Raw genomic sequence first — 14342 nt, forward strand, 5'->3', positions numbered from 1 at the left:
GTGGTAGACATGGTTGGAACAAGTTAGGTGAGAGGGTGGTGGAGGCCAAAACCATAATCATAATCATCTGTATCAAACCTTATTACAGGTAAAACCAGTAGGCAGTCTACTGTATTTTATCAAACCGTTATTAGTATAATAGATCTCGTAATAATTTTGCAAAAATAATGGCATTTACTATTTTTAAAAGATTATTAGCAAATTTACAGAAATGGTGCATTCGGAAGACAAAACCAATTTTTCACTTTTGACAATTGAGCACCTGCTACATCCAGATTCTAGGGAGGAAAGGAAGGACGATCTTACTGGATCCCATAGCCTCTCCGAGGCACAAACCAGGCTTTTACATAACCCCCCCCCCCCCCCCCCCTGCACCCGAGCTTTTTAAAATAGTAAATGCCATTATTTTTGCAAAATTATTACGAGATCTATTATACTAATAACGGTAAATAAATAATAAATAGTAAATAAATCAAAATCAGTTACATTACTTTATCTTATTCATAGCATAAATGTTCTCGAAGATTACTAAAAAGAAATTGAATTAGACTACAGCAAATTGGCAAACTTTACCTTGTATCTGTTTCCACCGAGTTTGTTTGGGGCGTTCTTCAACATATCAGCAATACTTGTCTCAACATCTCTTTCAGTTGCATTAGTGTGGGTGTTGATACAGGCTTCTGGAAATTTATAAGAATTAATTAATATATATAATTATAATTCACTTTGCTATTCCCCATTCCACAGTCTTCTCGTCCTTCCCACTTCCCTGTCCCCACATCATCCCCACTATTCCCACTTCCCTGTCCCATCGTCCTCCTTACCATTTTCCCCTCCCCTGTCCTTCTTCCTCCCCCACCATCTCCCATTCACCTGTCCCTTTGTCCTCCCCAGCATTCCCCTGTCCCCACCATCCCCAACTCCCCAGTCCCCTCGTCCTCCCCACCATTACCCTCTCCTCTGTCCCCTCGTCTTCCCCACCATACCCCCCTCTCGTCCTCCCCACCATTCCAAACTACCTCATCCGATGCATTCTATAATGGTCTGATGCTTCCATCAGAAAATTGGGAACATCAAATGATCTGATATTCCCATCACTGAAAAATAAGAACAGCTAAAAAAATGAAATGAAAAAAATAAAAAAATAAACTATACTCATGAAATGAACAGTATGGTAAACAACACAGCTCAATTTCAATGCAATGTCACACAAAATTATTAAATCGAAATGAAAATAAATTGAAATCTATGAAAATTCAAATTATCAATACAATCGGAAATATTGAAATAATATCGCAACATAATATAGTGTGGGTTGCTCTTACGTGCAACAGACGGTGCTGTTTTTCAAAAAAGGCATGGTTTTACCTGTCACAAGTGTGGCATCTATACTTATACTCACGAAATGAACGGTATGGTAAACAACATAGCTCAATTGCAATGCAATGTCACAATAACATTTAATAACAATAATAACAATAACATTTAAATATACTTTAAGATATAATCTAGAAGAAAATAAGAACATTGAAACGGTTCATGAACTCGATTTCAATAAAGGACACTATGGGGAACTTTGAAAAACAGTTAATGAGTATAATTAGACAGACTTGTTGCTAGGCAGAGGAGTAAATAATGAGATATATGGCAAATTTTGCAAAATATACGGCACACAAACATTCATACCCAAACAAAGCAAAATGCTAGGTAAGAACAAAGCAGTTGGCCCGTAGGGGAAAGGAGATACCCACAAGACTGGAATACAAGTCATTAACAAGCACACAAGTACTACACTATACAACAACCGCACTACTACCAGAACTGGACGAATCACTACCAAAACAACACATTGCACATCACTACCAAAACAACACAACACAACACAAGCATTGGCAAAGAATTATAGACCAGTTGCACTAACATCCCACATAATAAAATTATTTGAGAGTGATCAGGAGTCAGATTACTAGTTTTATAGAGACCAATGACCTCCACAATCCAGGCCAACAAGGATTTAGAGCAGTTTCTATGATCGAGCCACTGAGATCTATAAAGAATTCTGATCAAGAAAGAGATCTAGGGGTGGTTTTAGATAGAAAACTATAACCTGAGGATCATATTAAGAACATTCTGCGAGGGGCCTATGCTACACTTTTTAACTTTAGAATTGCTTTTAAATACATAGGTCAAAAAGTTTTAAAAGTTTTAAAAGTTTTTTAAACCTCTCGTGTATCATGAGTGTGTTAAAGCATCAGATGGTGCATTCAGATGATGAATATTACCTAGTTCCTTCATCTGGGAAGAATGAACACATATTGGTGCATTCGGATGATAAAAACTAACTACTGTAGTTTAATTGATCAACAGACTGTATATCATATGCAGACTGTATGTGGATCTGCGGGCCACTCCAAACAACAGCCTGGTGGACCAAGCTCCACCAGGGCTAAAGCACAAAGTGATATAGATGTGATAGAGAAACTAGGTCAAATGGAGGAGTAGGTCTGTATATTAAACAGCACCTGACGTGCACAGAGCTACTAAACTCAATGTGGTGGTAGAGTGGTGGGGGGGGGGGGAAACATTGCAGAAAAAACAAATACAATTTGGTCAACAAAACAGCATTGTTTAAAATAGAAGACATGGGTTGTCATTTTGGGGGTAAGGTAGGTTACATTGAGTTAATTAGTTAGTACTTAGTTTTTATCTTAAACTGGTTGGGAGAGGTACAGTGTTGCTGTGCTGGTGAAAGAACACCTAAAGGTAAATTAAATAATGATTGCGAATCCACAAGAAGTTGACATAATATCGCTAGAGATCTGCAATCAGGATGATAAACTTTCCTTAAAGAATTTGACAAACACTTGCTGATAGGACATGAAGTAAATGAAATGTATGTCAAGTTTTGTGAAATATATGATAAAAGCACAACAAAATTTGTACCAAAGGAGAGATGCAGAACTAGGAAAAGGGGTTTGTTCAACAGAAATTGCGAGAGGGCCTGAGACCCAAACACACACAAATGGAATCAATATATAGCAAGAGGCCAAACCCCCAAACATACAAGCGATGCAAAGATGCGAGAAACAGCAGCAGCATTAAGGAGAGGGACTTAAGGACCATAAATAAAGTGTGAAAATAAACTCGAGTAAATTTTTTTAACTACTCTCGACAGTGAAGAAAAACAAATATTCAGACGATTTGTGTTAGAATCATTAATCTTACACTTTCGGTCATATTCAACAACACAAATACATACACACACATTCCTGTTGCTGTAGCAAGTGAAGAATTACACACACAGATCACAATAACGTGATGCATCAAATGAACAAATCCACAAGGGCCGTGACGAGGATTCGAACCTGCGTCCGGGAGCATCCCAGACACTGCCTTAATCGACTGAGCTACAACAGGGTAAAAGGGTTGAAACCGAAGTTCTACTGAACTTACTGGATCCCATAGCCTCTCCGAGGCACAAACCAGGCTTTTACACAACCCCCCCCCCCCCTGCACCCGAGCTATGTCAACAGGCCGTTCTCCCTCTTCGCCCTTCCGAATGCACCATATCAGTAAATTTTTTAATAATCTTTTAAAAATAGTAAATGCCACTATTTTTGCAAAATTATTACGAGATCTATTATTCTATAGAATAATGCATATAAATGCATATATGCATATAAATACAAAACAAGTAAATGTAAATAATTTTACCTTGCACCTAGATCCACCAAGCCTGTATGGCGCGCGTTTCAGTACTTCGGAAATCTAGAACTATCTTGAATCTCTAATCTGCAATGAAACAATACATATTATTGCACTTACCAAAACATGGATGAATGTAGAAAATACAGAACTATTAGCTGAATATCAAATAAATGGATTTAATCTATTTCACACAGATAGATATATTAGACCGTGTATATTAGGTAATACCTAACATACACGCCTCCACACACACTACATTTGAAATGTAGTCTCAAAAAGACTACATTTCAACAGCAAAGATTACTCCATAAAAAAATAATTAAATTATTGACCAACATGAGAGAGGGTTAGCCAACATGAGAGGGTTGTGTTGATTGCCTGAAAATATTTAAATTGTGTAATGTATTGAATGGCATTTTTCAAGTTACAACATTTTTTAAATTACTGAACTAGGTTCTAGGCTTTGCTAGGCTTAATTCAATTATTACAGATAAGCCTAACCTAGCCTAGAACCCAGTGGGTTTTCTTCCTATTGGGGAGTGTTGTACATGCCTCGCCTCCACATACACACTAGCACAGCCAGGCCTCGCCTCCACATACACACTAGCACAGCCAGGCCTCGCCTCCACATACACACTAGCACAGCCAGGCCTCGCCTCCACATACACCAGCACTGCCAGGCCTCGCCTCCACATACACCAGCACTGCCAGGCCTCGCCTCCACATACACACTAGCACAGCCAGGCCTCGCCTCCACATACACACTAGCACAGCCAGGCCTCGCCTCCACATACACACTAGCACAGCCAGGCCTCGCCTCCACATACACACTAGCACAGCCAGGCCTCGCCTCCACATACACCAGCACTGCCAGGCCTCGCCTCCACATACACCAGCACTGCCAGGCCTCGCCTCCACATACACACTAGCACAGCCAGGCCTCGCCTCCACATACACACTAGCACAGCCAGGCCTCGCCTCCACATACACCAGCACTGCCAGGCCTCGCCTCCACATACACACTAGCACAGCCAGGCCTCGCCTCCACATACACACTAGCACAGCCAGGCCTCGCCTCCACATACACACTAGCACAGCCAGGCCTCGCCTCCACATACACACTAGCACAGCCAGGCCTCGCCTCCACATACACACTAGCACAGCCAGGCCTCGCCTCCACATACACACTAGCACAGCCAGGCCTCGCCTCCACATACACCAGCACTGCCAGGCCTCGCCTCCACATACACCAGCACTGCCAGGCCTCGCCTCCACATACACACTAGCACAGCCAGGCCTCGCCTCCACATACACACTAGCACAGCCAGGCCTCGCCTCCACATACACACTAGCACAGCCAGGCCTCGCCTCCACATACACACTAGCACAGCCAGGCCTCGCCTCCACATACACCAGCACAGCCAGGCCTCGCCTCCACATACACACTAGCACAGCCAGGCCTCGCCTCCACATACACACTAGCACAGCCAGGCCTCGCCTCCACATACACCAGCACAGCCAGGCCTCGCCTCCACATACACACTAGCACAGCCAGGCCTCGCCTCCACATACACACTAGCACAGCCAGGCCTCGCCTCCACATACACACTAGCACAGCCAGGCCTCGCCTCCACATACACACTAGCACAGCCAGGCCTCGCCTCCACATACACCAGCACTGCCAGGCCTCGCCTCCACATACACCAGCACTGCCAGGCCTCGCCTCCACATACTCACCAGCACAGCCAGGCCTCGCCTCCACATACACCAGCACTGCCAGGCCTCGCCTCGCCTCCACATACACCAGCACTGCCAGGCCTCGCCTCCACATTTAAACCAACCAAGCCCACAAATACGTTAACATGGACCAGCATTACACCGTCTAACATACTCTGTCAGATGTAACAACTAAATTTGTGAATTCAAGACCAAATCTATTGTATAACACAGTGTTAGTACGAGAAAAACATTACTTACATTCGAAGCCGTGTTTTAAAATGGCGGCGGTCTTGTACTGACGCTCCAAACTGTGTGTTCGTTTGCGTATGATGAACGTGTGACAATTTACTACAACAATTATTTAATTATTCTTATTCTTTATTTTAATATTTTTAGGGTACATGAAATTTCAAACTTATTTGCACACAATAATATAATTGCATTGTCATAACCTTTATATATTACGGAAAATACGATGACATGAACGAAGTCAAAGTGAAGTTGAAGTCAAAGTCATTCGCCGAACGTATTAGTCATTTTTTTTCTCCCAAACGATAGGGGTAACAAATCCACAGAGAATATAAGTGTACAGTAAAGTCAATTTTATTCAGGAAAGTACATACATAGTTGATTTACAAACATAATGTTGGATTTATAGATAGAGCTAGTGCATACAATACCTAAAGCCACTATAGTAGGCATATAGCATTTCAGGCAACTGGGCAGTATATATGGACCCCTTACTCAAATCTCTGAATATGTTAGATATTAAGTCCCTGCACATACTCTCATGTGTATTTTATATATATAAAACGCTGCACTGTAATGTCAATCCTGACCTTAAAAGCTTCCTAGAAGGTTGTAACAGATCCCATGAGCACCACACCAGAAACAAATACCTATTTGATATTCCAAGAGTACGACTTAGTCAAACTAGAAATGCTTTACAAATCAAGAGACCTCGAATGTGGAATGACCTTCCCAATTATGTTAAAAACTGTACCTCTCCCAACCAGTTTAAGATAAATAAAGATAAATTTATAAGTTAAGAAAAATTCCACAAATCAACAACCCTGTTACTGACCCTGTATTTACCCAAGTCTTTCCTAAATCTAAACTTATCCAATTTATACCCATTGTTTCGTGTTCTATCTTGTGTTGACAATTTTAATACCCTATTAATATCCCCTTTGTTATATCTATTCAGGAAATTGTGGTTGATCTCGAACCCATTGATAATGTGACGACTTATACAGAATTTTGTAACTATATCATCAAGATTGTAACCAGCTTAGCTAAATGTAGTGTGGGGTTCAGTCCCTAAGCCCATATATGTGCCTCTCTAACCATTTAGGTTACAGGGCAAAAACATAAAAACAAAGGTAACTGCAGAAGGCCTATTGGCCCATACCAGGCAGCTCCTAAAGTTTATAATCTTTTCACGCTCCTAACCTCAATTCTCAAGCTACGTTTTTCATTTTGGTATCAATGCGTTGGCAATAAAATTCTCTACAAGATCATATGCATAAAATGTCACCGAAGCATTTGGTATCCCACCACGAAGTAAATAAACACGAAGATGACTCGCCGTGACACCCAAACAGGAAGTAAATGTTCATACTCTTTCGTTTGTTGCCAGCCTCACAGTCATCCTACAGCGCTCATTTTGATATCACTGAACTCGCAATAAAATTCCCCACCCAGACATATGCCTATCAATGTCTAATTATGGTATCGGGTGACCCGCACGAGTGTGGGAACTGGGCGAAGCGTTAGCCGTGATTTCAGCAGGGACGACACTGTTGGGATGCAGTGCTTTGAATGTTTATACTTATTTAACTCTCCTGACATTATTTCTGAAGCTACGTATTTCATTTTTATAGCAATGTGTTCGCAATAGAAAGTTCTATAAGAACATGGGTAGAGTTGGCCAACACAGCGTCAAATAAATTTGCGGCGAATAAAATCTTACGCGTGTTTGTACCCGTGAGCGTCAAAAGTTTTTACTTTGCTCATGTTTTTCAAGTTTATACTTGTTTCACACCGTTTTTTTTGTATAGTGTTCGGAATAAAATTCCCTACACAGACATATGCATATCAAATACAATTCCTTGGAATTCACAGCTGTAGAGATGACGGAAAACACACAACCGGAACCCGCTCTTGACACTCCAACTCACACCCGCAACACCCACAAAAAAAGTTTCTCTTGTTTCATGTATACTTACTTTAGTTTTCGTGCTACAGTTCTCATTTAGGTATCAAAATATTCCTAAGAAAATAGACTACAATACTGAAACAATCTAAGACAATTATGTGTACTTACCAAAGCAAAGACGATTGTAGTAAAATAAGTTGAGCATTTTATCTCCACTCCACCTCCTTCAGGTACTGATTCCTGAAGTTGCTCAACAGATGTTCCTAGGTGGAGTGAAGCTGATGTAGGTGGTTATTTCTTGTCCACCCAATACACCCTTTTCCTGTGATAAGTGGTGTAATTACAAGGTATGACGCAAAGTGGAACATCGCATGTCTTGCACGCTATACCAGTTTCCTTCCTGATACCCGACTTTGAACACACTTCACACCTGCGACGTTTGGGGATTTTTACCAGCTCATGTTTCAATTTATAGTTCAGGCGAGTCTCTGCTATAACAACACGTCGCTGTTGTCTCTGGGTTGGCAATTAACTACTGTCTGAATCGTCGCTCTCACTATTGTTTTCAAACACTAATGTGGAATATGAATTATCTTCATCAGATTCAGCTTCAGCACTAGGTGTAGACGTGAAGAGAGGGCGCCTCACACCCGACGGGCCAGGTGTTGACGGGTCAGCAGGAGGATACACAGGACCAGTGTCATGATTTATGTCTGGAGCATGAACTAGATGTGGAGATGGTGTAGTTGTTGCAGGCCATTCTGCCTTGTCAAATTTCAATAAAGACCAAATAGCAACTTCATGGAACTAGAGCAGAGTTAGTTTCCTTCGATCATCTGTGTTGGCCTTGTACAATGCATGAACAATGCATTGAGTAAAGACCAAATAGCAACTTCATGGAACTAGAGCAGAGTTAGTTTCCTTCGATCATCTGTGTTGGCCTTGTACAATGCAACCACAAGTTGACATTGAATGTGAATTAACAATGAGACAAGTAAGATTTATACTAATACATTTATACTAACTCTGTTGAGCGTTGACCATTTATACATCAAATCTGTTGATGTGAGCACTTTAGTTTAGTCTGCCGTTTAAAGAAAAAAAGAGCATATCAATGGTATATCACAGAAAACGAATTTATCATAAACTCATGTATTTGTCTTATCATATTGAACTGCATTCATATTTTTAATATATAACAATATGAATATACAAATTTCTGTAAATCCCCTACCTTGTTGGAATCTGTGGAAATGAATGAGCAAATGTGCTGGCTGAAGGCGCTGAAGGAAACCACATTGGTTTCATTTTGGATACAAATGTCCATGGAGATTCAAAATGGAAACTAATTATATAGTTGAACCTGCAGAGACGAGTTTAAGAATCTGTGTTGAGAGTGATGGACACAGCCTTCACAATTATACTTCAGAGAATGTAAACATCTAAGAGTCATTAGAAATATGTGTAGAATAATAAACCCTACATTGTTTGAGTTAGGGAAAACACCATTTGTGATATATAGATACTATAGCTGTTCCTAAAGATTCACCCTTTTTTGCACCAGCAAGATAACATATAAGATTTTAAGAGTTGACGAATGTTAATATTCTTGTTTGATAAACTGTGAACTTGAGACATAGTTAATAAGAACATATTAACACAACAAAATGTTTTCAGAATCTTTAACACCACTTTCCAGCAACTTATATAATTTATATAAATTATTTTAGAGAATAATACATAAATTATATATTTAAACATGATATAGTGTTTAGTGGAATGTATAAGGAGTCAAATTGTGTTAAAAAGAGCAATTTTTAGAAAATTTGGAAAAATACTTTTTTCTGTTCAAATTATAACTAAATGGATTTTAAAGGTTTCACTCAGCCAATATATATCATTCACAATTTATTAATGAATTTTACAAAAAAACACCATAAATTTTATATTTAAACATGTAAAAACTATTTGTTTTACATTTGGAAGAAAATAATTGTAGAAAAACAATTTATAATTAAACCTTTGTGTTTGGATTTTTTGAGTAAAAGTTTCTCAAAGGCTCTCCTGCACCATTCTCAATGCAAATCATTCCCACACCTATGGGAAGAGATAGGCGAACGTTGTGTAGATGATTTGTGTTTGCTGGGAAAAATCACCGTTACCACTGTCTTCATGTCCCCGAATTTTGTTATTCCTCGCATTTTCTTCTGCTGATCGGATTCCTCTGATAGTTTCACTTCCTCACTGTTACATTGAAGTTGTAGCAGTAATCAAATCTGTATTGTGTAAATGCAGAGCTTACATTTTTGTACAGCATCTAGCACACATAGTGTTTCAGGCAAGTCTTTAATCCTAATTTTCCCCAGAATATGACCTGTCAAATCGTTTAACAACCAAGTTGTTATGCTCTTGGTGTCTCGTCTTCCCAGTACAGTACATAAGTACGTACGTGTGCGTGTGAATGTGTGTTTTACCTATTTGTAGTCACCGATATGTTCTGCAGGATTTGGCTTTCAACTTTAGGACCCCGTCATTTCCAAACTCAGGTTGTCTAATGTAATGACTCAAGACCGATTGATTGATTGATGAAGATTAAGCCACTCAAAAGGTGGCACGGGCATGAATAGTCTGTAAGTGGTGGCCCTTTTGAGCCATTACCAGTATCAAGAGCTGATACTGGAGATCTGTGGAGGTGCGACTGCACCCTGCGTGACGGGAGATGCCTCCCGTAGACTCCCGACCTATTTTCTCTATCATATATACCAGGCCCACTACTGACTATCCCCAGGATACACCCAACATCAGCTCTAACTCCTCTTTTACTGTGAGGTGAACAGAGACATTAAATGAAAGTAAACACTTTCTCGGTTATTAGTCAACGTGTGTGTGTGTTTGCATGAGTGTTGTGTTTGTTTGATTACTGATCTAAAAACAATTTCTACACTCAAACATTACAGAGGAAACAAAGTATTAGATACTGAGAAACCAGTTGTTGCTTGTTGTTTCCCAACTATGACGATGTGGTGATCGGTGAGAGGACTTTGGTCATGACCTTGAAGACCTTGTGGCTCACGTGGGACAAGTCAAGCAGACCTTCCCCCACGGTGTTAAGGTCAAGTGTTTTGTCGACCTTGTAACCTATATGAAGAAAAGCTCTCTCGCTATGTGGGTTGATTACTGCTGCCGACGCCAGTGTGCAGCCTTCTTTGATGCCAATGTTCACACTCATCTGGAAGTTGTACAAGGGGAATATTATATACATCTTTTTGTCCATCCATTTTTCCTTTCCCTCTGTCCATCCATCTTTCCTTCTATCCATTCATCTTTCCATCCATCCATCCTTTCATCTTCAATCTATTCATCCATCTTTCCCTCTATCCAACCTTTTTGTGTGTTGAGGGTAAGGGTGTGACGCTTGGCATATCTCATGGCCTTTAATTCTTTTAGTAACGGGAATGGGAATCAACTGCTGTCGCTACTAAAGTGTTACCTTTACGGGAGATGGGACAAGAGCGGATAGCTTCCTCAGCAGCAGCATCCGCACGCTCATTTAAAGAGACACCAATATGGCTGGGAACCCAGCAAAACTCAACTGACTTAAATTTACTGGAAAATAAGAAACAGCCAATGCTGAATCTCGACAACTACTGAATGAACCGGATTAAAAGACCCAAGCGCCATGAGGGCACTACGACAATCAACGACAACTACAAAGGAAGATTGACAACGAGAAAGCAGGAGATGAAGAGCATAGAGAATAGCATAAAGTTCCATTGTGAAGATATTAGTCTCCAGAGGTTGACGACACATATAAGTGCTGTCAGGGAAAAAAACAGAGTAGCCTACACCGTCTGCAGACTTTGACCTATCGGTAAAGATGGAAACGGAGTGGGAGTGCGAAGAAAAGTGCTCAAGGAAAAGGCGTTTTAGAACCGTAGGAGGGGTAAAAGCTTTAGTGATGTGGGTTAAGGATGTACAAAACTTCGGAAAGGTGGACTCTCCACGGGGGCAAAGAAGGAACAACACGAGGAGATACATTAGAAATACGAACTGAAATAGAATCCTGTAAGCGAGATAACCGAACAGCAAGAGGGAGGTGGTGAAGAGGAACAGGAACCACAGGAGAAGTAAAAGTTAAAGCACAACAGAGGCGAGAGGAAGGATGTTGCAAGGACCGCGCAAGATAGCAAAGACAGTGGCGATCACGGCGGTCCCGGAGAGATAGCAAGCCAGTGTCAACATTCAAGCTGAGGACGGGAGTCGAACGAATGGCACCAGAGCTGAGGCGCAACTCAGTATGGTGCAAAGCATCAAGACAGCAAAGAGTAGAAGGAGAAGCAGACGATCAAGCAGGGCAACCATAATCGAGTTTAGACATGACAAGAGAGGAATGTAAAGCGAGGAGAGTGCGCCTATCCGCTCCCCAAGAAGTATTGGACAAAACCTTAAGGAGGGTAAGAGCCTTAAAGCATTCAACTCGCAGGTAAGAGATATGGGCCGACCAAGACAAACGAGTGTTAAAGATTAACCCCAAAAGCTTAACGGAATCCTTGTACACAAGGGGTTGACCATAAAGCGACAAAGAGGGACGAAGAACGACATGCTTCCGAGTAAAAGTCATAGCACAAGTCTTAGACGTAGAGAACCGCAAGCCATGATCGGTGGCACAAGACGACACGGCATCAATCGCAAGTTGAAGCCACCGTTGAAGGAGAGGCGAATCATCACCCTGACAGCAAAGGGTAAGATTTTCGACATAGAGAGCGGAGAAGACGCCAGAAGGAAGAGAGGAAAGAAGACCATTGAAGGCAACCAGAAAAAGAGTAGTGCTCAGAACACTTCCTTGGGGCACACCCTCGTATTGCTGAAAAGAGGCTCCCGAAATCCCCACAAAATGGACGACGCCATCTAGCGGTGGCAGAATGATACCAGCAAGAGGCGCTAGATTCCTGTCATGGCCAGCTCGAGAGGTAGCTGGTGCTGGCCTCTGGTGAGGTGGCGCCTAGAAAATCAGCGCCATCTATTGTAGGAGGAGTTGTATGTTTATGTCAGAGTCCGTAAGTGGTATTTCCTAGTGTTCCATGTTCTGACCAGTTTACTGATGACGTGTCTGTATCCACAGAGGCGACGTAGGGCTGCTGTGGTACGAGGACAGTCAGTCTACCCAGGGCAACCATTATCTCTCTACTCCATTCTGCTTTACGTGAGCAGTGAGCCGCCGCCGAAGAGGAACTGTGTAGTGTCTGCTGTCTGCCTGTGCAGTTGCAGTGACAGAATTCGGCGTATCCCGGGACTGGCTAGAGGAAGAGACGACTGACAGTAAGGTTCTACGGAGGAGTGTAACTAGCTAGTTGCAAGAAGCTCCTGCCAGGGGTTAGCTACCCTTGTATTTGTTCGTGAAGAGGCCCTGCAGCGTGAGGCTGATGTTCTTTGCCAGCACCAGGCTGGAGAGTGATCGTGGGCGTTCACAAGGAGCACCTAGTGAGACTGTGTATAGGCTGGCCCATGGCTAGGGTAGACTCGTTGGTGTTTCCCAGTACTGGTTGAGGACGGTACTGTGTGTTGAGGAAACATGGAAATTGATAAGGCTGCACCGCATGAGCATCGAGGAGCGCTTAGTGTCCTATGAGAGTGACACTTGTGTACATATCAGTGTAGTAATACTTCCTTTATGATTTTATATGAGGTGATGGGAAAGTGATATATGTGAATATATTGACAATTGATGAAGTGTCGTATTCAATGCAAACCCCCCCATTGTGTTTTACTTGCATTACCAAGCTCACTCCTTGAAAGTCACTACTAACTTGGGGTTGGATACCAGAACTTTAGTTCCTCTAGCAAAGAACCCGGTTGCGACCCATTGTGGCCGTAACACATGAAATCCACGATGAAGAGACGACGAGCAGAGAGAAAGATCAAGACAGGAAAGGGTGCGAGTCCGAGAGTCCAAATGAGTGGGCTAACCAGAATTCAGAAGAGACAAGGAAGAAGAGAGGATGAACGGTTCGAGAAGGCAACCCCGGGTGTTTGTCAGCACATCACCCCAGAGGGTATGTCGACAATCGAAATTGTCTTTGTTTCTTTGTCTTTGATTTCAGTCTTTGATTTCATTTATTACCTAGGTTGCCTAGGCTCGCCATTCTCCCTTGCTCCATTGTACCTCTGGCTTTGCCTGTATCTCAAATTGCAAATTGTTACTACAGTGTACCTGAGAGTACTTGTAAGCAATTTACCTCATTTTTTCTTTTTTTTTGCTCAATTTGTTTTTGTATTGTATAGTCTTGTTTATATCTTTGTTTTGTATTTCTATATCTTTTGTTTTGTATAGTCCATGTTTATATGTTTTTTCTTTAATTTCATTTATTACCTAGGTTGCCTAGCCTCGCCATACTCCCTTACTCCATTGTACCCCTGTAAGCCCCTTGTAAGCTACCTCATTTTTTTCTTTTGTTGTTCATATTGTGTTTGTTTTGTATATTATTGTTTATAAATTTTTCCCCCTTTTATAGCTTAATTCTACTTTGTAATTTGCCTTTCTTGCCTTGTTTTCCTGCAACCAGCTTTTTTATGCAGACAAGTATAGACCCAGAACTAAACCTCTTATCCACTATCTATGACAATCATCATTTTAATGATCTAAATTGCAGATATTTTGCAGCACATGATGTAAACAATGTATTAACTCATAATCACAATATCTCTGTAATCAACTTGAACGTTAGATCCTTCTGGTAAACACTTCGATGATGTTAGT

General features: G+C 41.3%; 1 protein-coding gene across 2 annotated transcripts in view; it reads right to left on the bottom strand.

Moving 5' to 3' along the window:
- Positions 1 to 9480: 9480 nt before the first annotated feature.
- The window catches only part of LOC138365404 (uncharacterized), a 99026-nt gene continuing 94164 nt past the window's right edge, over positions 9481 to 14342 (bottom strand). For both annotated transcript variants that reach the window (XM_069325713.1, XM_069325712.1), the window contains one exon: positions 9481 to 10814. In XM_069325713.1, the coding sequence (XP_069181814.1) occupies positions 10596 to 10814 (219 nt within the window). In that variant the 3' untranslated portion in view covers positions 9481 to 10595. The remainder of the gene's footprint in view (positions 10815 to 14342) is intronic.

This window comes from Procambarus clarkii, chromosome 16 (assembly GCF_040958095.1).
Source record: "Procambarus clarkii isolate CNS0578487 chromosome 16, FALCON_Pclarkii_2.0, whole genome shotgun sequence".
Taxonomy (NCBI): Eukaryota; Metazoa; Arthropoda; class Malacostraca; order Decapoda; family Cambaridae; genus Procambarus; species Procambarus clarkii.